The following is a 25326-nucleotide window of genomic DNA, read 5'->3' as shown; positions in this document are numbered from 1 at the left end:
AGGAAGTCCTTGGAAGAGGAGAGCAGAGGGGAAGGGAGAGGAGGGGAAGGGAAGATAAAGGAGGCACTAGTGAGTGCAGTAGCCACCCAGTGATATAGCAGTCTCCTAGTGTCACCTCATCTGGAGGGGATACAGAAAAGGCTTGTGGTTCCCATTTCATGGAAGGGACGCTTAGGGAGAAGTACTGGCCTCGCAGGTGGCAGGTAGATGTATGTCTTGACCCAGTGGTGTGTGTGTTTCTTGGGATTTTGTTGATGCTGAGGCCCAGGCTCAGGCCCATGCTGCCCTAGTGTTTGCCCAACGGACAGACAGTCTATTCTGCCTTTGTACTGCTGCCTCCCCCAGGTGAGGAAGATATTGCATCTTCTTGAATTATTTGGAAGGTTTTGAAACTCTTGAGGAATCCTGACATTCCCTGTACCCCTCTCCCACTTAATTGAGCTCCCCGAGGCTGTTAGTGAAGCATCACCCTGGGCCCTAGGTGCTGGCCGGCTCCCTTTCTCCTGTCTCTACTGTATTGGCTTTGCTTTGAGCCTCCTCCAAGCTGCCAGATGGGTCACTGCTTGTCCTAGCGTCTACCATGGTCTCCCTCTAGGAGCTGGCTGAGTCTTCTGGGAAGGTTCTGGCTTTGGGCTGATGTTGCTATGAGCTGTAGGCCTGGGTTGGGTCTGGCCCAGCTATTCCTAGCTTGGCTCAACAGCGTGGCACCTGGCTAGAGTCTCCTCAAAGTCTTGTGAAAATGTCTGCCTCTTTGGGAGTTTTCTGTATCTGGAGACCTGCCTGGGGTGTGGCTGGTGCCGGACAGCCCTCCCACTGGGCTACCGTCCCTCCAATTGAGCTTGTGTCCATCCCTGCTGACCACCTGGTGCCAGGCTGTGAACACCCAGGCACTTGTTCTGACTTACCATTCTCCCATCCTCATGGCCACAGCTACTCTGAGCCAGGGCTAGGGCCCTGGTGGCAGGGCTGGTACAGCTATTGTGGTATAGGGGGCCCTGGGTTTAGAGTCCATCTCATTGTTTGACTAGCTGTGTGGCCCTAGGAAAGTGCTGACTTCTGTAAGTTTCAGCTTTCTGGTTGGGAAATGATGACAGTAGAAACTCCTTTTTCAAGGGTCCTAGAGTTTTAGGACTTGTTGACCACAGGCTTAGAGTCAAGGCCTGCTGTTCCCCTTCTCTTCTGGAAAGCCAGGCTGTCTGGTGAGGTAGCTTCCATCCTAAGTGGAATGGGGCCACATTTCCCTCTTTTCCATGACCCTGCTATCTTCTACCCCCCACTCTGTCCCTACGCCTTATCCCTTTCCATCCTGAGATGCCTGCCTGGGCATTTCAGCCTGAGAGTCCACTGTGACTTTGGGCTACTGTACATGCAGCTGTGCAGGTGGGGCTCCCTAGCTTGTGCTCCTGTAACTGGCACTGTCCTCTTGACCTTTGCTGCGGCCACCCTGGGGAGGAAGGCTTGCTCATTGTCCAGGCAGCTGGGGTGTGGGCAGAGCTGGGGCCAGATGCCTAGCCTCTGTGGTCCTCCTCAGGGAGGGGAAGGGGATGGGGTGGAGGCAGCCTTGGCAGGTGGAGGGAGAGGCGTAGACTGTTGGCATTCTGACTGCCCTTTTGTGCTGAAAGTGATCATGCTTCTGTGCTGCTGATTCCTGCGTCATTTTGCAAGGTGCCTGGGGGTGCCCAGCTTCATTCTGTTTGACGTGGAGTTGAAGTTGCTATAACAACACTGATTCATGTAATTGCAGCTCCCCCAGCCAGGTCCTTTTTCTCTGGCACTCTGTCACTTGCCTAAGCATACATGCACACACATGTACACATACATCCACACACACAAAAGCCACAGAGGACTGGGGGCTGGGCAGGGGTGTGTGGGTATTGTTTTGTGCCTCCCAGCAGGTGGCCTTGGTTTGTGGAGTGTTGGGTACCAGTCAGAGGAGTGGGTTGCGGTCCCCTCCCTGAGGGGACCGCATGTGAGAGGGGGTGTGGACGTGAGCTGTGTTCTGTGACTCAGCATCTCCCACGTGCAGGATAAGCAGTGGGCACTGGAGTGCCAGCTGCTCCTGAGGCTGGGCAGGCAGGCCTTGTCTGCTCACCATTGGGGCCTTGATCCAGGGCAACAGGGTGAGGAGGATGCAGGCCTGGTGCTGGCTGTTCCACTAGACACAGAGAACTCTGTTGTCTGCTTCCTTACATTTTATATGCTAAGTCCTGTGAGTGCTCTCCTTCTTTTTCCCACCCTCAGTTTCCTTCCTCCTTCCTCTGAGACAGGCCAGTGGTCCATCAGTGAGAGATGAATAGACTCTAGGACCTCAGGGCCTCTGCCACCAGCCCTGAGCCCTCCCAATACCCTGGCTCCCTGGCCCTCCAAGGCCAGGTCGGACTGGTTTTTAGAAGAAGCCACACTGGGTCCTTGAAGGTGATGATGGTCTGGCCTCTGGTGGCCTCAGTACTGTGGAGGGGCTTGAGCCACTCAGTGTCCTCTAGGCACTCAGTCCTTCCTCCTGGGGACATGCATTGGCCAGGCGGGTGCTGGTGAGTTGGAGGTGTCTGTGGTGTAGCCTTGGGTTGTCCCTGCCTATGGGTGGGGAGGTGCCTGCAGAGTGGATATTTCCCTTAGTGCCCAGTATTTGGGGGACAGGCTGGGCATTGACGCTTCCCAGAAGTGTGGCTTTTGGTAAGAATTTTGCAAATGATATGGAGCTGAGCACCTGGGCCAGGATAGCACTTGAAGCTCTGCTTGGGGGTCTGCAGTGCTGGAAAGAGGTGGAGCTGAGCTGGTGGTAGACGTGTATGCACATGTGTGTGTGTATATGCATGCATGTGTGTATACTTGCATACGCAATGCACATGTTGGGGTGGGGGTGAGGGTGGGGAGGGAAGCACTAGAGAGTTTTGAGGCATTTTCACTCTTTACTAAAAAAAGACTTCGTCTCACCCATTCCTTGTGGTAAATTATAAATTCTTAGTGTTTAGTGGTAACCACTCAGACTCTTCTCCAAACTTACTTTCTAGTCCCCTCTATTGTCGGTATTGCACAGAATTGCAGCTTTACCACACAGTCCTCTTTTTTTTTTTGTTTTGTTTTGTGGCTCCTGGTGCAGTGCTGGCCAGCAGGGGCTCCATGATACCTTGAGACTATCCCAGGCCCATGGCCCCTCAGAGACCCAGCCATGTCCCAGGAGGCTGTGGCTTGTGTGCCTCCTGAGAGTCTAGGCTGTTGTCATTGGTGTCATACTGTGGCTTTGGGGGCTCATCATTGCATTTCTCTTCCCCCGTTTCTTACCTGTGACCTTTTTGAGCTTGACATGAAGTGCTTGGGGCAACACTTGGAGCTAGGTAATTGCACAGCAAAGGTTGAAAGGGTGCACACCCCCTCATTGTGTTAGGATGGTCTTTTTTGCCACTGTTGTACTTATGGTCTGGAAGCTTCAGTGCAGAGTGGGCAGGAGCAGGTGCTCAGGGCCCTCAGTTTCTTCCTTGTTGGCCTCCAAGGAGGCTTTTCAGATGTCTGCTTCCCTCTCAGAGACCTCAGGGAGCTGTTTGGGTTGAAGCACCTGCAGGGGCTCCCTCTCCTGGTAGTTGTGGTGGGGCTGGAGCCTTGGAAGCTGACTTGCAGGCATTAGCAGCTCCTGGAGCTAGGGTGTTGGACTTGGGAGAGACTGTGTCGTTAGGAGGTGTTGACTCTCTGCCTGGCTGAGGCCTTCCTTTTCTGAGGTGGCCTCCTGGCCCAGGATGCCTGCTGGCACCTCCCTGAAGGGAAGATAGAAGGCTTTCAAAGGATTAGAAGGGTCTGAGCCACAAGGACAAGTGGGCCTCCTTGCCACCTTCCCCAGTGCTCCTGGTAGGAGCTGTGTTGGCTGTGTTTATTTTGGAAGTTGTGAAGCCGTTTTCCCTTTTCTTAGAGAGGAGCCTCTCTGAACTCTGCTGTGTATACGTTAGCTAAATAACCCATGTGCTACTTGTCACCCTGCTCAGTGGCTTTAGGCATGTAGGATGCTGCCCTTGGCACTGAAGAAGGGTGGGGCATGGGGGGCTGACTGCCTACCTGGTGATTTACACCCCCCAGGTGTGATGCTGGCTCAGAAGGGTGCTTTATTCTGCTGCAGCACTGTGCTAATGCAGATGAGACTTGAGGCTCTCCTGGCCATGGCACCACGACAGGGGTGGGGAGTGGGGGGTGAGAGGATGTCTCTATGCCTTGGGGGCCATCCCTCCTGGAAAAGATACCACTAGTCAGTCTCAAGAGGCTAATGTCAGAGCCACATCCAGGGAGTGGTCAGCATTTGTTTTTTCCTGGTTGTAGATTGTGACTGACCAAGGTTTGAATCATCCAGTGGTAGTGTCTTCATGCCTCCTGGGTGCAGAGTTCTGAGTTCTGAGTATGCCACAGGAGCATCCTCCTGCAGCCTGAGGTGAGAGAGGCAGGGACTGAGTTGTCTCCTAACCTATCCCCTACATCTTGGGGTGATAGGGGCAGAGGGCTGAGTCCTCTCCCAGTCTGTCCCCCTCCCCCCATAGCCTGGGGTAATGGAGGCAGGGGGCACTGAGTCCTCTCCCAGCCTACCCTCCACAGCCTGGCTGATGGGGGCAGGGAGCTGAGCATCTCTCAATCTGCTCCTCAGACACAGCCTTGCTGGCTGGGTGTCACAGCTTTGAGATTTCATCTAAATCCCAGGCAGCCCTCACATTGTGTATGTAGTGTACGGTTCACTGCATTTTATTACGCTAAGATGTGAAACCATCACTGTCTTCTAACTCCAGAGCATTTGCATCATCCAGAGAAACCCTGTTCCCATTGGCATTCCCTCCAGCTCCTTCCTCTGGCCTGCGTGGCAGCCAGTCTGCTCTCTGGCCTGTGAATCTGCTGGTTCTGAACATTTCCTGTGAATGGAATCTGACAACATCAGGTCTGGTGCAGACCGGCTTCCACTGAGCTCAGTGTGTGAAGGTTCATCCTGTAGTGGTGTCTGTCAGAACTAGATTGGCACTGGAGCTAGCTTTCTGGACTATTCAGTTTGGATGGTGATATGATGAGTGCAAAAATGAGACGCAAAGATCTCGTGTTCAATGGGATGAGTTGATGACTGTATTCACCTTGTGATGCCCCCCACAAATGCCACCCCGGGGAACACTGCGCCCCTAGAATGATATCACATGAGAATTTGGAATTCTTGTCCTGGAATTTCCTCTAACTTGAAGTTAGTACATGCCATTTACATACATAGTTTGGTCCTGAATTTCTGTCTATAGAATGCATAGATTGTACATGGCCTAGTCCTTCTGCTGACGTAGTGTGCCCGTGAGTCTGCATGTGGCGGTGACAGCTTGGTTTCAGCACAGTCTGTCCCTTCTATGGTTGATTCAGATGGTAGTTGTGGTAAGAGAGCACTTACCTATTTCCCACTCTCCTCGTTACTGTCTGATGGTGGCTGGCTGGGCTAGGGTAGGTGCATCATTTTCAGAATCTACCAAGCAGTTCTCTGGCATGGTAGCTCCCTTGTGCATCCCAAGGCTGGATACCAGCTCCTTGTGCTGCTCATGGAGGAACTGTGATACACATTCTGTGGCTTTAATGTGGCCTTTAGCATTGGCATCTGTGCAGTTGCTATAAATACACTACATTTTGTGTAGATGTATGGCAGGACTTACTTTATTATTAATTCTTTAGCTAGTCTCTCATTTCTTGTTTTGCAATTGGAGCTTCTGATGACTTGATTGGATTCTTTGGAGCAGAGGTCTGTGTGTGTGTGTGTGTGTGTGTGTGTGTGGTCTTTTTGCACAATAATTCTCAGGAACTTGTGCTGTTTCGTATCTGTACTGTTTGCTCCCTGTATCCTCCCCCCTCCGTGTCTCCTGCATACCCTCCACCATGTCCCCCTGTGTGTCTACCCCCTCACTGTGTCTCAGCTACCCACAGCAATAATCAGATTGGTGGGCACTCAGATTGGTGGGCACAGAACTGGCTTTTCTGTATTCGCGTCCTCCTTTCATTGTGTACCATGTTTGAGTTTTAGCAATGCTAAAATTAAGAATATTAAGGATAGTACTTTGTCATATTGTTTTAAGTATGTTTTCACTTTATCTTTTGCTTTTTAATTTTGCTTTGATTATATTTTGATTTATAGACTCCTCTTTTAATGTCATCATATCTGCAAATGTTACCATATCTGTAAATCTAGTTTTGTGTGTGTGTGTGTGTGTGTGTGTGTGTGTGTGTGTGTGTGTGCGTGTGCGTGTGTGTGTGTGTGTGCGTTTTGGGGAGCAAAGCATGGAGGCCTTCCAGGGTATCTCACTGAGGCCCTAATGCCCAAGGCCTAGAGCTGAGCGCCCTCTATCTCAGCACCATTCTGGCCAGTTCTTTTTTTTTTTTTTTTTTTGTATTTTAAATAAAGTGGATAGTTTATTCAGATGTCCTTTTTCTTTTTCTTTTTTTTGTTTTCTTAAAAATTTTTTAAAATGTATTTTTTTAAATTGTGAAAATACTGTACAGAGGGGTTACAACTACATGGGCAAGATAATGAGTACATTTCTTATCAAGCATTGTAGCCTCCTCCTTTGTTTCCCCTTCCCATCCCTTCCCACCCAATCTTCCCTGCTTCCCCCCTTCTCCCGCACCAAAGTTGTAAAGTTTGTTTTCAACGTAATGACTTGTACATATCATTGTTGCAATGGGTCCACCTGTATCCCTATTTAAACAATTTGTTTTTCCCCTTCCCCTCCACAAATTATACTGACATCAAATACAGTGAAAGCAGGGGTTATACTGTGGGGGATCTGGCCAGTTCTTGGCTTCTATCTTTGTCCCTATAAACTGTCTGGATTTGAGAGAGCTCTCAGGAGCCTATAAGGCACAGATTTTTCACTCTAAAAGGATATGTTTGGAAGCCAAGTTGCTAGAGAAGAAACTTTAGTCTTTGATTTTTTCCCCCCTGAATTTTATAACTTAACAGCTCTTGGGAACCTTCTCTCTTGTCCCACAGAACGACATACTTACTGGAGACCTAGGGATGTTTTCTGTGGCTGTGTCAAGTCCTTCCTTTCCTCCCCTGCTCCTTTCCTCTCTGTCCTGGTTACTTCCTTAAGGGATCCAGCAGCCATCTTGGATCCCAGAGGCAGAGTCTGTCATTATTCTGCTCTGACATTGTGTGGCCAGGCCAGTTCCCTTCTTAGGCCAGAACTCCACCTTTCAGCCCTGGCTTGTAGGTGGCTGGACAGTTCTGGGCTGGATTTCCTGACACCAGATCTGGTAGTTGGTGTGAGGGGTCTGGTTGTATGGTCATCTTAGAACAGAGGCTAGTTCTTTGTTGCCGTTGGGACAGTTTGTGGTGTTCTTATAGGGGCCAGTTGCTGGGGCATTAATTGGGAGGGCTTCTGTCCAGATCATGGCCTGGTGAGGGGATGAGGGAACCAGGAGGGTTGTTGTGAGTAGTGGGTAGTGAGCCACTCCTGGTGCTCCACCCTGGCCTTTTGGGGAAGATAGGAGCTGTTGAATATGAGGGGGTGGGCTGGTTATCATGATTACCCTATTTCCTGTTCTGTACTGGATATTTCTCAGGCGTCCAGCCTGCATGAGGCCCAGCTGTGCCAAACCATAGCCTCACAGAGTATTGAAGATCAAGTTATCCTTCTTCTGAAGGTGCTTGGGCTTGAGCCAGCTCCCATGCCCTAGCCCACGTCTGTGCCCTACAGTACCTTCAAAGACTAGATTATCTGCTTCCTAGGGGAGCTATGTCCAGTGCTGGGAGCTTTCCTGTCCCTCTCTTCCCAGAGAGAATTGTGGAAGGGGGTGTGGAAGCAGTGGAGGGAGAGAATCTAGAAGGAAATCAAGGCTTACATAAGAGAGGAAAGGAGAGGATAGAGCCCAGGAGCCTGGCCCAGGAAAGCAGGAGGTTGAGATCAGGGGCAAGGTACAACGGGTCTGTCTGAGATGAGAGCTCCAGGGAACATTGGGAGCACCCAGACCTTTGCAAGGAGCTCCGTTTTTATTTCTAGCTGCCCTGTGAGACAGGAAATGCTGCCAAGGCCACTATATGGCAGAGGACACTGAGTAGACACAGGGTGGGACCATGCTAGGGCAGTAGTTGACTTGCAAGAGGATTCATACCTTTAAAGCCTACCTCAGGCCAAGATAGGAGGGCTGTGTGTCAGATGACCCTTCTTTGCCTTCCCTCTTACCCTCAGCCTTGCCTGTGTCCATCTTTGAAGGCTCAGTACCCTACTTTCCCTTCTTACTTTCCTGAAGCCAGATGTCTCGTGTGTCTCTCTCTCTCTCTCTCTCTCTCTCTCTCTCTCTCTCTCTCTCTCTCTCTCTCTCCCTCTCTCTCCCTCTCTCTCCCTCTCTCTCCCTCTCTCTCTCCTTATCCAATGCTTCCCCCTACCCCGGGACTTTCAATAAACAGTGGGAAAGGGGCTCCTCTGCTCTGGTGCCTGACACTGAATCTCTGCACTTAAGGCCATAGTGCATCTTGGCTAGACTACTTCTGCCTCCTCCTAGCATTAGGTGTGTCTTCCTCCCTGGATGTGTCCTCTGTAGGGGCTCTCCCCTGCGCCTCAGCTTCCACTGTCACTTAGGCTGTGTTTGCAACGCTGTGGCTTTCTCCCTGTGCTGTTCTTATGTGGTGCGGAAGTGGCCCATATGAGTGGATGAGTGAGCCATGGCTTGCTCCAGCCAAACTATGGCAGAGCTGTCCCTACCCTGGCTCAGACTCAGCATCTTGTTTCCTTCTAAGGGTTTGAGTAGAGGTCATAGAACTTGAGAAGGTAGTGTGAATTTCACTCATTGGTAGCTACCATAACTGCTATACTGGCTTCTCTCGTCCATGTTGGTGCCTTGTGTTCCTCTTAGTGAATACTTGTCAGCTAGGAAACTGCAGTGCTAGCGTGTTATCTAAGATGAGCTTTGGGTGGCCTTTGTGATGCCAGCCTTACTGGAATATAGTGGACAGAATTTGCTAACTTGTGGCTAAGATGTGGAACATCTTCATCACTCTACAAGTTTTCTCCTGTTGCTGTCATCTGTCATTACAAGCCCTCCTCACCCATGATGGTCCCCAGTCTGATTTCTGGTCCTATAGATTCTCCTTGGAAGTGTTTGTGTGGAGCTGGTGTTATTTCTTCCTGGAGTGTTTGATGGGTTTCCTGGGAAGCTTCTGTGTGGAGGGCTTTGGACCGAAGGATCTAGGCTGCCAGTTCAGTGAGAGACCCTGGAACTTTTTATGTTCCTCTTTTTCCCTCTTCCTTTTCCCTCTTCCCTCCTTCTTTCTCCTCCTCATTTTATTATTATTATTATTATTATTATTATTATTATTACTATTATTGGTACTGGCATGCTCTCTGAAGGAGTCTGCTGTACTTTTCCTTTGTACTCTTAGTGTGTGATTTGTGCCTTTTCTCTTGCTTTCAAGGTTATTTATTTATTTATTCATCAATATTTTGTGCCTGGGCTGGCTTCAAACCATGATCCTTTATATTTCAGCCTCCTGAGTGGCTAGGATTACAGGCCTGAACTACCAGTGCCTTGCCTTCAAGGTTTTAAAAATCTTTTTCAGCAACTCAGTATAATATTCTATGTGGGTTTTCTCCTTTTCTTGTTTGGTATTTGTCATGTCCTTTTGGATTTGTGTGGTGGTACTGTCTTAGTTTTTCTAGACCACTGTAACAGAATACCACATACTGGAGCTTATAAGCCTTGGGAATGGATTTCTCAGTTCTGAGGGCTGGAACCCCAAGACTAGGGCACAACAGTGATGTTTGCAGAGGCTCATGCCCTTGTTCATAGACTGCACCTTCCTTCTACATCTCGTGTGGGAGAGTGAGTGAGAAGTCACTCTGGGGCATCTTTTCTAAGGGTTCTAATCTCATGCATGAGGATCTGGTCCACCTTTTGGATTCCATTGCATGCAGAAGGCTCTCTGCCGTCTTGTCTCTTGCTTGCCTCTTTCTCCTTACCTCTAGTGTTCTGGGTGGGCTTTGATGAGGCAACTGATGCCTGCGAGCTCTTGGAGCTGGCCTGTCCTTTCCTGATCACTTCTCTCCGGTGCTTCAGTTTGGGGAGCCAGCAGCTCCCCTGTGCTCTTTGAATTCTCTGACTATGTAGATTTCCTGATGAGCTCCTCCAAGGTGCTTTTCTTTCCTGCTAACTTCTTACTTCCAACCCTTTTGCCCAACTCTGATAGTGTCCATTTTGCTGTGAAAGCCCGCTACTCCTCACACATAGTCTGATGATTCATCTTTTTCCACTGAGTTCTGTGACTAGTCAGTCATTCTAAGTTTCCCCAGAGTCTTAGTTCTCACAAGGAAATCTGGGTCTTCCGACTGTTTTGTTACTTTCCCTTGTGTTCTTGTATGTCTCATACTTTGTATTGATTTAATTGATTTTTTTACTTCAAGTGTGCCCATTAAAAAAAAATTCTTCTGGGCTGGGAATGTGGCTTAGTGGTAGAATGCTTGCCTTGTATGCATGAGGCCCTGGGTTCAATTCCTCAGCATCACATAAGCAGAAAAAGCCGGAAGTGGTGCTGTGGCTCAAGTGGTAGAGTGTTAGCCTTGTGCTGAAGAGCTGAGGGACAGCGCCCAGGCCCCCAAAAAATAATCTTCCTATTTTGTTGCAGTTTTGTGAGCCCTTGATTTATCAGGGACACTTTTTTTTTTTTTTATTGGTGCTGTACGTTGCAAGTATTTTCTCCCAGCTTTCCCTTGCTTCTTCCCTAGTGGTGGTGTTGACCAGGCACACTTGCAGTTTACTTCTCCAGTCTTTTTGCCTTGTCTTCTCTCTGGTAGTTTCCTGATAACACATCTTTCCTTGGAAACTTCCCCACGCATAGAGATTCTATTTTTGCTTATACTTCCATTGTTTTCTTTTACACTGAGAGCCATGAACCACTTGAAGTATATATTTTTATTATGTGAGCGTGGACTGGTTTTTATTTTTTCCACATGGTTGACCCGTGTCTCAGTACCACTTATGAGAAGCTGTTCTTTGATCTGTGCTGTCTCATTTATCACACACCAGCTACATTTCCATAGTTGCAGGGACCTATTTTTATTCTCATCCTATTCCCTCAGTCTATTTGTGTTTTCATGCACAGCGTTTTAAGTGTGGAGGCTTTCTAGAATTTTTAATACCAATTCTATTGTGATGTTACCCGATACCTGAAGTTCACCCCTTCCAAGTATACAGTAGGTGGTTTTACACCCATCACCACTATCAAAGTCCAGAACATTCTGGTTCACTGTTAACAGTTCTGCTTTACTCCTTGCTCCAGCCCTAGCAACTATCTCACTTCTGGCCGATTCTTAGATTTGCATTTTGGACATTTCATGTAAATGAAAGCATGCAACCTATAGCTGTTTGTGCCTGGCTTCTTTTACTCTGCTTGCTTTCAAGGTCCATCCATATTGTAGCACGTCCACTCTTCATTCTCTAGGATCTCTGCAAATCTGCTAGTTCTACAGTGGGATGCTTCCCACTGTGTTTTTATGTATGCGTTTTCCTGCATGAGTGTCTTCATCAAGTTGTCTATCTCTATGAGATAGACAACTCTATGGTCAGGGAGAGAAGTGATGTAAAATGAAGTGAGAGAAGTGAGATAAAGTTGTTATATCCATCATCAAGGGTGCCTTTTTACCTGATCAAGTATTTTAAGCTCCCATTTCAATATTTTTCCATTTTCATGTGATACTTTCTGTTAGGTCAGTTGAAGTCTTTGTTACTCTCATAATGAGAGAAAGAGAGGGGAACTGATAGGAAAATAGGGATAGGAAATGGTGGACAGTACATGTGACAGACAATATGTAGCCCATCATAGTACGTCTTATTCCCATAATGCCTTGGGCTCCTGCTCAAATGGTGCTTTTCTTCCCATAATGTCGTAAGTTTCTGCTTAAAATCAGATGTCAGTAGTGAGGTAATACCTTGTGAATGATTAGGCATGACCAATTGGATTTATTATAGTGCTTGTGCCCTGAAATGGAGAACCAACAAAAAGAGCTGGGAGGCATGTATATAAGCCACCATGCAATCAGTGCAAAGCCTACAAAAGGAAGGTCACCTAGGGGAGGAGACCCTATACTGTAATAGTTGTCCTTTAAGAAGACTGACATGGACTTTCAGTTCCATAGCCCCTCTCTAGGGAGAGTCTATTCTACTTTTGCTTTCAATAAACTTGCTGCTTTACTACTTTCTGCTTCTTAATTCTTTACCTGGCTGAGAAATGAACCTGTATTCCTAGATACAGTAAGTAGAGTTTCCTCTACCATACTGTGCTCTGGCTATTTCTGTGGATGGCTATTTCTGTGGAAGAGCTGCTAGTTTCTGCATCTGGAGTTTTGTGTTGTTGTTTCTTACATTGTGTTTAGTGTTCTGCAGATACTGTGGTCTGATCTGCAGAGATGCTGTGTCTCCTTGCTTTACCCTCCCATTTCTTGCTGATCTCTATCAGCATGAGCGAGGAGAAGATTTTGCTGAATCCTGCTAGAGATGATGACTCCTCTTTTTGCTCTTTGGGAACAGCTTCTGGTGTTTCTTTATTCAATGAGCCGCTCATTTTAGGATGAAAGACATTTAGCACTGTAAGACTGCTTCACAAAGAATGAATGTTGGGTGCTGTTTATAAGGTCCATGGATGGCCTCATGAGCGTTTTTCCCTAGGTCCATCAGTAAAGCCCATTACATTAATGGATTTCCTAGTGTGGAGCCAGCCTTGCATTCTTGATGAAAATGAACAGATGGGGCTTGGAACCCTATTTCTTAGCATTTTATTTAGTATTTTACATCGATGTTTATAGCATTGGTTTGCACTTTTTTTTTGTCTTTGGACTAAACATATTAGGTTTTTGCATCAGTGTAAACACATATGTGATAGAAAGGAATCAGGAACTTTCCTTTCATTTGCAGAGACCTAAGGCGTTTGAGCATTGAAAATGCTTGGCCTCATTTCTCAGTAAAACCATCTAGTTTCTGAGCTCCTCAACTGGGGTATATCTTCCTAACTTTTCCTGTCCCTTCTGCAGAAGCTTGTCTGGTTGCAGCTGTTTTCAGTAGGTCACGTTACCAGACTGTCACCTGTCAGAGACACCCTTCTCTAGGTTTCCTCCTTGCCTTAGGGACCCATGAATGAGTCAAGGTTTCTGGTTCCTTATGTTCTACATCAGTGTTTTTCCTCCCTTGTAGCTTCTTGTTCTACATGTCTGTGCTTCTTCCATTTCTCTTCATTAAGTTGCTCATTGGTTGTGTTTCTGTTAATTTTTTTTTCTGGAAAATAGCATTTTGATTTATTAATTAGGTCTAATGTTTTTCTATTTTCTACCTCATTGATTTTTGCTTTTATTTATATTATTTCCTTCCTTGGAGCTGTTTTTGAATTATTTTGTTGTTCTTTTTCTAACCTTTTGAGATAAGGATTTCATTTATTTTCACTTTTTTTTTGTCGGTTGTGGGACCTGAACTCTGGGTCTGGGCACTGTCCTTCAGCTCTTCAGCGCAAGGCTAGCACTCTACTTCTTGAGCCACAGCGCCACTTCCGGCTTTTTCTGCTTATATGGTGCTGAGGAATGGAACCTAGGGCCTCATGCATACAAGGCAAGCACTCTACCTTTGAGTCACCTCCCCAGCCCCTGTTTTCACTTTTTTTTTTTTATTATTGTGAAAATACCATACAGAGGGGTTACAATTACATGGGCAAGATAATGAGTACATTTCTTATCAAGCATTGTTGCCTCCTCCTTTATTTCCCCTTCCCATCCCTTCCTATCTCTCTGCCCCCCCCACCCCAGGGACCCTCCCTTCACTGCCCCCCCCAAAGTTGTAAAGTTTGTTTTTCCACATGTCTTGTACATCTCATTGTTGCAATGGGTCCACCTGTATCCCTATTTAAACAATTTGTTTTTTCCCTTCCCCTCCACAAATTATACCAACATCAAATACAGTGAAAAAGGGGTTATACCGTGGGGGAGGAATATTTTCACTTTTTTAAAAAATAAAAATATTTAGTTTTAGAAATTTTAGAAATTTCTTCTGATTCCTGCTTTATATGTAACTTACTGATGTCTACATACCATATTCTCATTGTTATTATCTTCAAAAGAACTCTCATTTCAGCTTGCATTTTTTCCTTTTCCTTCAAGAGTTGTTTATGGGGAGGTACCTCTTGGTTTTAGAGGATATCTTAAATGTACATCTATGTTGACTCCAAGGACAGTGTCCTAATTACCATTCAAATTGTGTGGAGGCCAAGTAAGGAAGTAGGAGACCCCTGGGTTTCCTTCTATAGCCCTGTGAACAACCAGGGTCCTCAGCCCAAATGGTTCTTTTGCTGCTCAGAAGGGAAAACCCCTCTCTGCTCCTCACTTTGAGGGTGTCTGTTTCAGCTGCCGGGACTGTGAGTCATAGGACATTGTTGTACTGTGTGAGGTGGGTGGGACCCTGCCTAGCCATGCCCTTCAGCTGATGGCTCTCTGGCTCCTATGAACCACGTTAACTTAGTTGTTTTGTTTTGCCTAGAAAACAGGTTTCCCCACAGGGCAGGCCAAATTTGGGAGCCAGAGTTTCCATGGCCCTAGTTCAGTGTATCTCTCCTGTAGTGTGAGGCAAGGCGGAGGTTCCAGGCTGTCTGCTGTGGGGGTGGATATTGACTTGGCCATCAGTCTAGGCCTCACTGCTTGGGGAAGCCCAGTAGGCACACCTTCCAGGGCCTGATGCACAGCTGGTATGGGGTCTGTTTGTCCTTTGCCCCAGGGAGGCAGCACTGCTCTGTGCTGGCTAGTGGCGCAGCCCCAGGGTCATCTGGATGCCCTAGATTGAGGTTTCAGGGTTGTGTGTCCTCCCTGGCACTCATATTTCCTAGCCTGTGCAGCAAGTTTCATGCTGTTTCTCTATCTGTCCTCCGACACTGAGGTTCTTCTAAAGGCAGATCAGGCCTGTCTGGCCCAGCTGTATCTCCACCCTAGCTGAGGCTAGGGAATAGGAGCCTGCAGATGAATTGATTTGGTTCCTCCCTTAGGTTGAAAAGGGGAGGACTACTGCCCATTTGATAGGTGAGAAAACTTACCCTGGAGATGTGATATTGTCTTTTGTGCCCAGCCCCCACAAAGCACCTCCTCCCCATACAGTGAGCCTCCTCAGCTTGGTGGGGACTGTTTAGGGAACTTTCATTCTAGGGAGTACATGTCCTTGTCTGTGCTCAGAGGGTGGTATCAGCGGGGGATCCCTGCCTGAGTGGGGCCTTGCCTTAGCCTGGCAGTGCTCCAGATGGATAAAGAAAGCCACAGCCAGGGGTCAGGGTCTTGACTGGAAGGCTATCTCTGCAGCCTGACTGAAGAGCTGGGGGTTCAGGTGTTGGTTTCGTGCTGTGGCTGGGAGTGCTGGCAGGCAGTCCAGGCGTGGTTTGCTGGCTGTTGTCCTCCTGCCCCTGGGTCCCTTTGTCCTGTGCTGCCGGGGCGACAGCAGGCCTGAGGTAGGCGTTTCTTGGCACCCCCACTTCCTCTGGCACCCTGTAAACAGGATCTGGGCAGTACAAGGACAGATGGCTCCCTTCAGGCTGGTAGGAGGGTTAGGGTCCCCAGGAAGAGCCGGCGCCAGCCTGAAGGGCATAAGGTCTGAGGGCTGGTGGCTGGACTTGGCGGCTGTCACGGAAGCTGCATGGTAGGAGGCTCCCATGGGAGCAAGTGAGCATTGTCTCTGTGGCTTGTCTTTAGCCTCATCAAGGCAGTCCTGGGGCTTGGGCCATTCTTGGGCATAACAGCTTGGCAGCTTCCGCCCACCCCTCCTGCCTAGTCTTGATGCCAGCTTCCGCCAGACTGGACTGCGAATGGCTTCTGCAGCCTTTGTCTAGCTCTTTCTACCTCTCATCTGGCTCACCATTGCCTACTATGCCCTCTCTGTGCCCTACCCATCCCCTCCTGGCCCTTCTTGTTGCTTAGCCCCTGCTTCCTCTGACTGGCTCCTGTTGGGCCCCTGAGAACTCAAGCCTGTGACTGTGTGTGTTATCCCTGTCCTGCCCTCCCTGGGAGCCTCCATGGCAGGGTCCAGAACTCCTTGCCACTTGAGCTGGTGAACAGATCATAGCACTTTAGGATGAGGGATGGGGCAGAGGGCTGGCCCAGTACCAGCCCCCAGACGAGGCGCCCTTCCCCATACTACTCCATTGTGCCCAGTCATTGCCCTCCTTATGCCTGTGCCACAGCGACTCCCAGCATGTAGTTCAGTTCCATTTTCACTTGGTTGTGTGGGGGCACTGAACCATCTTCCAGATTGCTGTAGTGGCTCTGGTGGGCAGCATGCTCTTGCTGGGACAGAAGTTGCATGCTGCAGTAAGACTGATCACCTCTGACATGTTCCACGGTCAGCTGACCTTGGGCAAATTGAGTCTTATTTTTTTCCTCTTCTTTAAATGGGGCTGTGATTCATGCTGTCAGGAGTGTAAGGATTCAAGTTGTTCACACTGTAAGGTGCACCTGGCTAGGGCTGTTGAACAGGGCAGATGAGACAGGAGGCCTCTGGGTTGGCTTTCTGCTTTCTACCTGTGAGACCCAGGGTGAGGCATGGCATTATCAGGCTGTCTGGTTCCTCCATAAATGGCCTCATAGGGGGTGCTTGGTGACATGAGCTGTACCCAGCCCTCAGGACAACCACTGCTCTGTCCTTGGTGAGGGCTGGTCATCCTGTTCTCTGTCCTCCCCCTCAGCAAAGAGAGAAGGATGACTCAGGGTGGATAGAGGTGTCCATTATTTGGGATAGGAGGTAAGCCCTGGTCTTTTTTTTTTTTTTTGGTCGGTCATGGGGCTTGAACTCTGGGCCTGGGCGCTGTCCCTCAGCTCTTCAGCTCAAGGCGAGCGCTCTACCACTTGAGCTACAGCGCCACTTCCAGTTTTCTGGTGGTTTATTGGAGATAGGAGTCTCACGGTCTCTCCTGCCTGGGCTGGCTTTGAACTATGATCCTCAGATCTCAGCCTCCTGAGTAGCTAGGATTACAGGCGTGAGCCACCAGTGCCCGGCAGCCCTGGTCTTTTGGCCTGTAGGTTGGTGGCATGACAGGGCAAGTGGATAAGGCACTGGACTTGGGTTGACTCTGAGAAAGGCAACTTTAGAAGGTCAAGGTGACCAGCTTCTTGCAGAGAGCATGATGGGCAGAGTCTCCCCTAGCAGCAGGATGTGCACTTTGTGGAGCCCAGAGATGCTCTGGCCTGGTGAGGGCTGAGCCTGGAGTTCTGTACCCAGGTGGGGCAGGAGGTACAGGGCAGGAGCACTGGTCAGCCTGGTGGGAGGTTGGTTAAGAATTTGAGAGTGGAACTGGCAGAGACAGGTGGAAACAAGGCATAGCCTGAGCGCAGGCATGGAGGTGGAAGGCGCTTGAATGCCAGCAGCAGGATCTCCAGAAAGCAGAGTAGGGGGCACAGCAAGAGCTGAGGCTGGAGCAGGCGAGTGAGGGTACTATTGGTACTGCTGACTTAAGCAGTGAGGGGTGCCAGGCTCTGAGCCAGTTCAGTATGCAGTCCTGGGTCACCTTGTGGGCCCTGAGGAGGATGGCAGGCAGTAGATGGATCAAGGAACTTGGGACACCTGGGGTTTTGGGTTGTTGGAGCAGACACACTCCCTCTGGATTCTGGGTTCTACCTAGGGCCACTTGTGGCTGGCCACAGGCAGAGGACATATGCTGCCATTTTCTACTTTCATACCAGCCTCCACCTGACCCCCGTGTTCTTGCCAGCAGCTAGCCTCCATCTCAGTCTGCTGAGCAAACATGGAAGGCCTCCCTGTTCCATTACCATGCAAATCTTATTTGGTGGTTGGATCTGGGGTCCTCCCTCCTGCCTGTTGTAGTGGTGACTATGCATTGACTCCTGCCTACCTTCCTAGCAGTCCAAAGGGCCTCTGGGGTGCTGTTGCTTCTCCCAGATCCTGGAACTTGCTCAGTTCCTTTCCAGCCATCCACTTGGTGTTCATCTCAGGTCTAACCAACTTCCCTGTAAGAGGCTACCCATCTTTCATGGACACCCTCCCCTCCCCCATAGTTTCTTGTCTCCCATCAGAAAACCCAGTGACCTCTCTGTCCTTGCAGGGACTGATGGTAACTTCTCTCTCTCCCATGGACTTCCTGGTCTCTTACTGCCTTCTCTATGTTGGTCTGGTTCTCTTGTGCTCACACTGCTGGGCTGTTTTTTTTTTCTCTATAGTAGCTTCTCTCCCAGGGTGATCTCTGTTCCTACAGAGAGGACTCCCACACTGCAGACCACCCTTGGCTTCTCCTGTGGAACTCCTCAGGGTGTCTTCCTGTGAACATGGCTGCTTTTCCTTCTCTTCCTTGGGGCGGTCTCAATACCACCCACCTGGTTTCCAAGCTAGTCTGAGAGTTAACTTCTATTCCCCTGCCAGCTACTCTCCTTTGGTTTTGTTAGCCCTTCTTGCGCTTCCATGGCCAGTGAGGAGTACCTTGCCGGCCAGCTTGTGCAGCAGCCCTCAGATGTGTCCTGCAATAGTCATTTCCTAGAGTAATAGCTGAGGGGATCGATTGCCCAAACATAAGCATTTATGCCTTTTGCTTGCTGGCCACTATCAGTGCATCCCTATTAGTTCTAGTAGTGCCCAAATGCCTGGTCTGGTGAGAGGTACCTGTTGTTAGATTTCCCCTTAAGCTGCACCCTGGAGATCTGCTAGACCCTCTTGTCTGTGGTTCCAGCCGCTGCCAAGTTCTATGTAAGCTCACTGTCAGAGCTCCTGCTCACAATAATCCACACTGACTTTCCTGGACATCTGTGCCTAAGGCAGGGAAAGTCTGCCTTGGGTGTTTTGCCACAGTGACTGATGCATGGTGGGTCCCCAGCACAAGCCTGAAATTGGTCTGTGTGACTCTAGTCACCTCCCAAAGATTGGAGGTGACTTCCATCTGGCTCTTCTCTGCTGAGGGCACCCTTCCCCCCCATTTCTTTCCACACAGATCTGTCTAGGCAATGTTTCATTGAAATCTTACAAATTAAGCTTCAATACACACATGTATCTTTTAGAGAGTAAATGAGTTCTACAAGATTAAGAAAAACAGTAATCCCTAAAGCCTCTCTTCTGTCTTCCCCAGAGCCAGCTACTTCTAATTCATATAATTCTTTTGATACTATCTTTTCCTAAGTAATGTTGTATTGCTACTTTTTTTTGTTGTTGTTGTTGGTCATGGGGGCTGAACTCTGGGCCTGGGCGCTGTCCCTCAGCTCTTCAGCTCAAGACTAGCACCCTACCACTTGAGCCACAGTGCTACTTCTGGCTTTTTTTCTGCTTATGTGGTACTGAGGAATCGAACCCAGGGCCTCATGCATGCGAGGCAAGCACTCTACCACTGAGCCATCTTCTTAGCCTTGCTACTTATTTTTAAGTATCATTTACTGACTTGTAAGATGAGATTCAAAGTTTCCCCACACGAGTGTGTGTTCTCTCATAGGCACACATATACAACACACAGGCATGTCTACACATGCAGAACATAATGTATGCATGCATTTGAAACACATAACATAGGCTCATTCGTGTGTGCATGCATTGTGCACACAGGTATCGTTCCCATCCGCTTGCAACTTGCTTTCTCTGGACTTCATGATGACCTTCCTGTGCTTTGCGTTGTGTACTCCTCAGGGACTTCACCTGAATCCCTTTTCCATGCTGTCTCAGGCTCCTTTATGCTAGTGAAACATTTTGTCCTCCTAAAGAAGTCTCTCCTAATTGGCAAGTGCTCACTATGCCTACTTTGCCCAGGTCCACCTTTAGCCCTGGCTCCCCTTGCCTTTTCTTTGGGTTCAGTCAGTCTAAGCCAACTTCCTTAAATAATTATGAACTTGATGGAACATGACTTTGGGCATCTGTGGGCTGAAGAGTCTTGTTATGTGGACTCATTCCTCTGGGGTTACACAATGGAGCTGGGCTTTGGAGTCTGTCGGTCAAGCTGTGTGACTATAGGCAAGTCATCCTACCTCTCTTCCTGTTTTTACCCCTGCCAAGTCAAGGGAACTCTCCCTGCCCATCCACAGGGCATGAAGCTGTGACTGGAGGTAAATTCTTGTGAGTGCTTGCACACAGTGGTGTGTAAATGCTGTTTCCTGCCAGGGGTTTTTAACCAAGCACAGGAAAGCTCCAGTTCTCACTGAGGGGTTTTGTTTTGGAAAACGTAGTCATTTCCTATACAAATGCTCTCTTTGTTAACAGTAATAGGTTTATCATTGTTACTTTGAATAAACAAACAGTTGAAAACCAATCTCTGCTCATAATTTCTACTGGAATAAATACTGTAGATATAATCCACATCTACTAACGCTCTCCCGGGCTTCTGATACTCAGCAGTGTCTTGGGGGCCTGAAACCAAAGTTTGGAGCCCCCACTGCTACTCTGCTCTGTGGGCCACTATCACAGACATGGGCAGACATGCAGGGTCCCTTGCCATTTGGGCTGCTTCCTCTCTGCAGTTCCCTCTGCAGCCCATTCTATCTTCCTGCTGGGACTCTGTGCCAAGGCACAGAGTCATTGCTGTAGGGTCTTCAGAATTGAGGCTAGCCTGGATGGCAGGCCCTGTGAGCCATGACATTGGGGACTGAGTGAGTTGTAGATGGCCCATGGGATGCATAGGACAGCAGTGCCAGGGGACTGAGCTTTTGGGTGTGGCCTTGGAAATGTCTGGGCTGGAGACCTCCTTGCCCTCCAGGTCCATAAATTGCTTCCCAGGAAGAACAGGCTTGGGAGGGCAGGATGCTATGTCTCCCCCTTCCCCCGTGGCTTGGTGAGAGAAATTTGGGGAGGGCAGAATGCTGCCCTCTGCACTGTGGCTTGGTGAGTGTTTACTGTCAGCCTCGTTCTGATGCCTAACATATGTCATTTTATTCCTTATTATTGACCTAAGAGGTAGGTAGTTCCTTTTCTTTTGTCCTCATCTGTAAGGTGAGACATAAGTATATCCAGTAGCTCATGCAAGCTGCCTATGTAACAATGGGGGTGGGGGTTGGAGGTGTGGCTCAATTGGTACAGTGATAACCAATAAGTGAAAGTGTCAGGTACTGAGTTAGGTCTCATACCTATTAAAAAAGAAAAGGCGCCAGTGGCTCACACCTGTAAATGTAACTACTTAGAAGGCCGAGATCTGAGGATTTGGTTCAAAGCCAGCTGGGGTAGGAAAGTCCGTGAGACTCTTATCTCCAATTAACCACTCAAAAACTGGAAATGGTGCTGTGGCTCAGAGTGGTTGAGTGCTAGCCTTGAGCTAGAGAGCTCAGGGACAGTGCCCAGGCCCAGAGTTCAAGCCTATTACAGACCAGAAAAAAAAATATAGAAAGGTGACACCTCGTGGACTCCCTCAAGCAGCCTGGCCCCAGCCCTGCTGCCATCAGGCATGGTTCTAGAAGACAAATCCAGGCTGGGATTTGACAGGCAGTGAAAGCTCCTGGTATAACATGCTGTATAGTGGATACCTATGGAGAGCCTGGAGTGCAAGGGCTGTCTCTATGGGACTTCGTGGTCTTTAAGAGACATCCAGGTGCCCTCTCCTTGGGTTCCTGTAGGGAAGAGTAGGGCACCTCATAGGCACTTGTCCCTGTCTCTAAACAGGGTCAGGTAGAAGAAGGGATTACCTAGAAAGATCTTGAGGGTGGTCACTGTCTTGAGGCTACTGAGAAACCTGGGGTGGCCTTAGGAATGGTACAGTAGAGCCACGCACTTGGGGCGGGGGTGGGCCCAGGCCCTGCGCGTCCTGAATCTGAGCTTTATCTTCCTCTTCTCTCCATCCCAGTTTTCATGTTTCTTCCAGCTCCGTGAGGAGACTGCCCACCCTAATAAGAAGATGTCTTACGGATCTGTTGCCAGTGGAGGTGGCTTGGGGAGCCATGATCCTTTTGGGACTCCTTCAAGAGAAGGCTGTCAGCCCCTAGGTAATGGTATATCTGGTTTGTTTCAGCTGGCTCCTGGCAGGGGTTGGTGGATGGCATTGGGCAGCCTCTGAGTTTCATGCTTCTCAGAGGAGTGTTGCCTGTGACTAGCACCACAGTGGCTGGCTGCTGAGCCTGAGTTGGGAATGATTCAGGCACTAGGAAAGAAGGGGTGGTGCTGGGGCATTTGGGGCATGGCTGAATGATGGATGGTCTTGACTGGTCTTCCTGACAATGCTGTGCAACAGGTTGTGCTTTGCATAGTATACAGAGGAGGAGCTGCATCCTTCAGCTCCCCAGGGCATGTAGCAGTGCAGAGCTGGGATCCTCTTCTAGATGTTTCTGTGCCATACTTCATTGACCTCTGTGCCCTTTTCACGAAAGGCTGGATCTTCTTTGGGCCTCATGACTTTTACCTCCTCGCTTCCCTGAGCAATCACCTTGGGCTGTGGGCCCAAGGTGTCTGGAAGGACACCTGCTCCTGCAGGCACATACAAGGCCACATTTTGGCTGCAGTTTCCTCTGGCCTGGCCTTTGTTCAGGGTAGGCTCTGTGAGCTCCAAGAGTGGGAAAGGAATTGAATTTAACCTCCATGGGCTCTCCATTTCTCCCTTCCCTGGGCTGGCCTTGGTCTCAAGTCTAGCAGCTGTTGCTGGCCAGTGGGCTGCCTGTTTGTTGAGCCTGGTTTCAGTGAGCTCAGGGCTCCAGGCTTGAGTACTTCTGGGGCTGGGCCCACACCTTGCAGGTCCCCTATGCTCTTGGCAAGTACCCAGTTCCCTAAGCTCCCTGTTCAGAGGGTGGGGTTGGGCAAGAGCTGCACCTAGGCTTACAATCTACCTCTGCCCTGCTCCTGTCTAGCAAAGCATGGCTGGCATCTGTTTACCTCATCATGTGCTGGCACATGATCATCAAGGTGGACATGGGGCTATGTGATTGTGAAAATGTCATCACTTGCCTCCTCCTCACAGTGCTGCTATCCAGTAGGGCCTCCCCAGGCCCAAGCCCAGAGCTTAGTCTAGACACTGTCTACCCCAGACCTTCCTTCCTACAAGAATGCCAGCTGCTTGGGCTCCTCCCATCTTGACTGCCTCATCTCCTGCTGGCATCTGCTGAATCCAGGCATTCTAGGTGAATCATGGTATGTCATTGGGAGGAAGCAGGTGAGCCTGTGCCTTATGGGCCCTGTTTCTGAGATGTCTGAGATTGGCTCACAACATGCACTGGAACCACAGGAGAAGGCAGTCTGAACTGGCTGGTGGGAAGGAGGCTAGTGCAGGAGAAGATAAGCAGGGCCTGAGAGGGGACAACCATGGATATAGCTGGTAGATAGGTAACAGGGCCAGCATCTTGTCACATGGCTCCTGCTCCATGACTAGGCAGCCTATGAGGCTGAAGCAGACACAGGACAAGCTGCTTTGTTGACATTAGGCTGTAGTATGTTCTCTGCAATGTTGAGTGGCTACAAAGCTGTGCCTGTGCTGTACATAGGCTGTACATGACACATTCCTATGTCATGGTTTAAAGATGGGGGACACTGATGCCTTGTTACTCACCTTTTCCCAGATTGTTTCCTTCCTTACTGGCCTTGAATAGTGTATCAATCAATTCTGCTTGTCTTAGTTTTACTTTAATGAGTTTATATCCTAAAATGGTACCTTGTTGAGTTTGGCATGGTTTTTGACTTTATGTCACTGATTAGGCTATTGTATTGTTCTGTGACCTGCCAATGTGCTATGCATTTGTTTCTGAGAGGATGGGCGTGGCCCATAGCTCAGTGGGCACACCATGGCCCTCTGCTTGCCTTTTCCCCCTTTTCATCCTCCTGTCTCCTCTCCCTCTTCCCTTTTCCTTCTCTCTTTACTATTCCACACTCCTCCTCCTTTTCTTCTTCCTTCTTCTTTCTCCTCCTCCACTTGTCCCCTTCCTCTTTTTCCTTTCCTTTAACGCCTCTCCTCCCACCTCCAAACTTGTCTTCCACCTCTACACCTCTCCTCTTTTACTCTTCCATTTTTATCATACTCTTTCTACTGTTTGTTGATGACACCCCCCACCCCCCACCCCAGGCCTCCTCTCTCTTCTCCATCAAATGTTGTATCAAATGATGTCAGACTGCTGTCCTGACAAAGTCAAGAACTGCTTGGGGGTATGATACAGTCTCTAGCTTACATCTGTATTGCTCTGGTGACAGTGGGATTATCTTTTCATAAGTCACTTGGGCATTTGGGTCCTCCCTGTTGGTTGATGTTTAGATTGCTGTTTTCCCTTGGGTTTAGTTTGTGCTGCAAGAGTCTCCTCTGTGCTCTGGGACGGGAAGCCTGGCTGGGTCCTTGTCATCTCAGGGCCTGCTAGCGAGCAGAAGGCCATTCCAGGTGCTCTGTGTCTATCTAGGAGTTCCAGTAAGGCTGATTCTTTCTTGCTTAGGCTAATTAGTCTTATCACAAGAGGACAATGATAGTATCCTTTGCTTTTCTCTCTGAGTAGTTTTTCATAAGTCTGTAATCACCTGAGATTGATTTCTGTAGATGGTGTGATGGTGGTGGGAACTCTACTGTCATCTTTCTGAACGGATAGCCATTGTCAGGACTGTCTGTTCTGTCCTGCAGACCTGCAAGTGTGGCTCTGTGTGAGCAAGGGTGGGGGGAGGAGCACACTCATGGGAGCAAAGTTCCATGGGTCCTGATGTAACAGTCTGTACCTAAATTCATAACCTTATTGCAAGTCTCAGTGTTTTCAGGGATAGTTGTCTGCCCTCCGCCGCCTTGTTTTACTACAGCAGTCTCTTAAGTATTTTTGGCTCCTTGTGATTGCATGTAAAGTTTAGAACTGCCTTGTCAAACCATTGAAGTTTTGATTGGAATTCTTTTGTGTCCTCTGGATTACTGTGGGGAGAATTAGTGTCTTTATCTTTCTGTCTTCCAGACCATGAACACGTTATATCTTTGTACTTCCTGGCTCTTCTTTCATGTCTTCCAATAAAGTCTTACACTTTTCTCCATAAAGATCTATTCACCTTTTCTTAAGTTTGTTTTGACAGAGTAAAAACCTACTTTGCTGTTAGTATGCGTGGTTCCATTCTCCACATTACAGTGTTTCCAATTCTTGTTGCTGTGCACACAGTTGTTTTTTTTTTGAAAAGTGAACTCTATAGAGATTTAATCTTAATATATTTTATTTTTTAACTTTATAAATATAGAAACTTTAAAAACCTATGCTTGAAGAAACACAGGGTAATATAGTGACCCCCAATATATCCCTCTGTCCTATGTCATCTGTTGCTGTTCTCTGTGTGTGGCCAGCTGTGTCTCTTCTGTACTCTACTGCTCTCCTTCTGTGGTGACATTAGCTCTTCTCACTTGCAGAGGTCCCAGAGACTCTGCGATATGGACTCCTTCTCGTGGACTAGTAGCTGTCCAATGTTGCATTGGAGGGTTCTACTGCT

At 48.6% G+C, this 25326-nt stretch overlaps 1 protein-coding gene across 1 annotated transcript in view; it reads left to right on the top strand.

Moving 5' to 3' along the window:
- The first annotated feature begins 21802 nt into the window (after positions 1-21802).
- Tsnare1 (t-SNARE domain containing 1) overlaps positions 21803-25326 on the top strand; it is a 47416-nt gene continuing 43892 nt past the window's right edge. Inside the window, 1 exon segment of the mRNA XM_042699936.1 lies at positions 21803-21890. Coding sequence (XP_042555870.1) covers positions 21803-21890 — 88 coding nt within the window.

The sequence above is a fragment of the Dipodomys spectabilis genome, unplaced genomic scaffold (assembly GCF_019054845.1).
Source record: "Dipodomys spectabilis isolate Male_0828 unplaced genomic scaffold, ASM1905484v1 ptg000264l, whole genome shotgun sequence".
NCBI classification, from domain to species: domain Eukaryota; kingdom Metazoa; phylum Chordata; class Mammalia; order Rodentia; family Heteromyidae; genus Dipodomys; species Dipodomys spectabilis.
The sequence above is the reverse complement of the archived record's forward strand: the minus strand, read 5'-3'. Positions and strand labels throughout refer to the sequence as shown.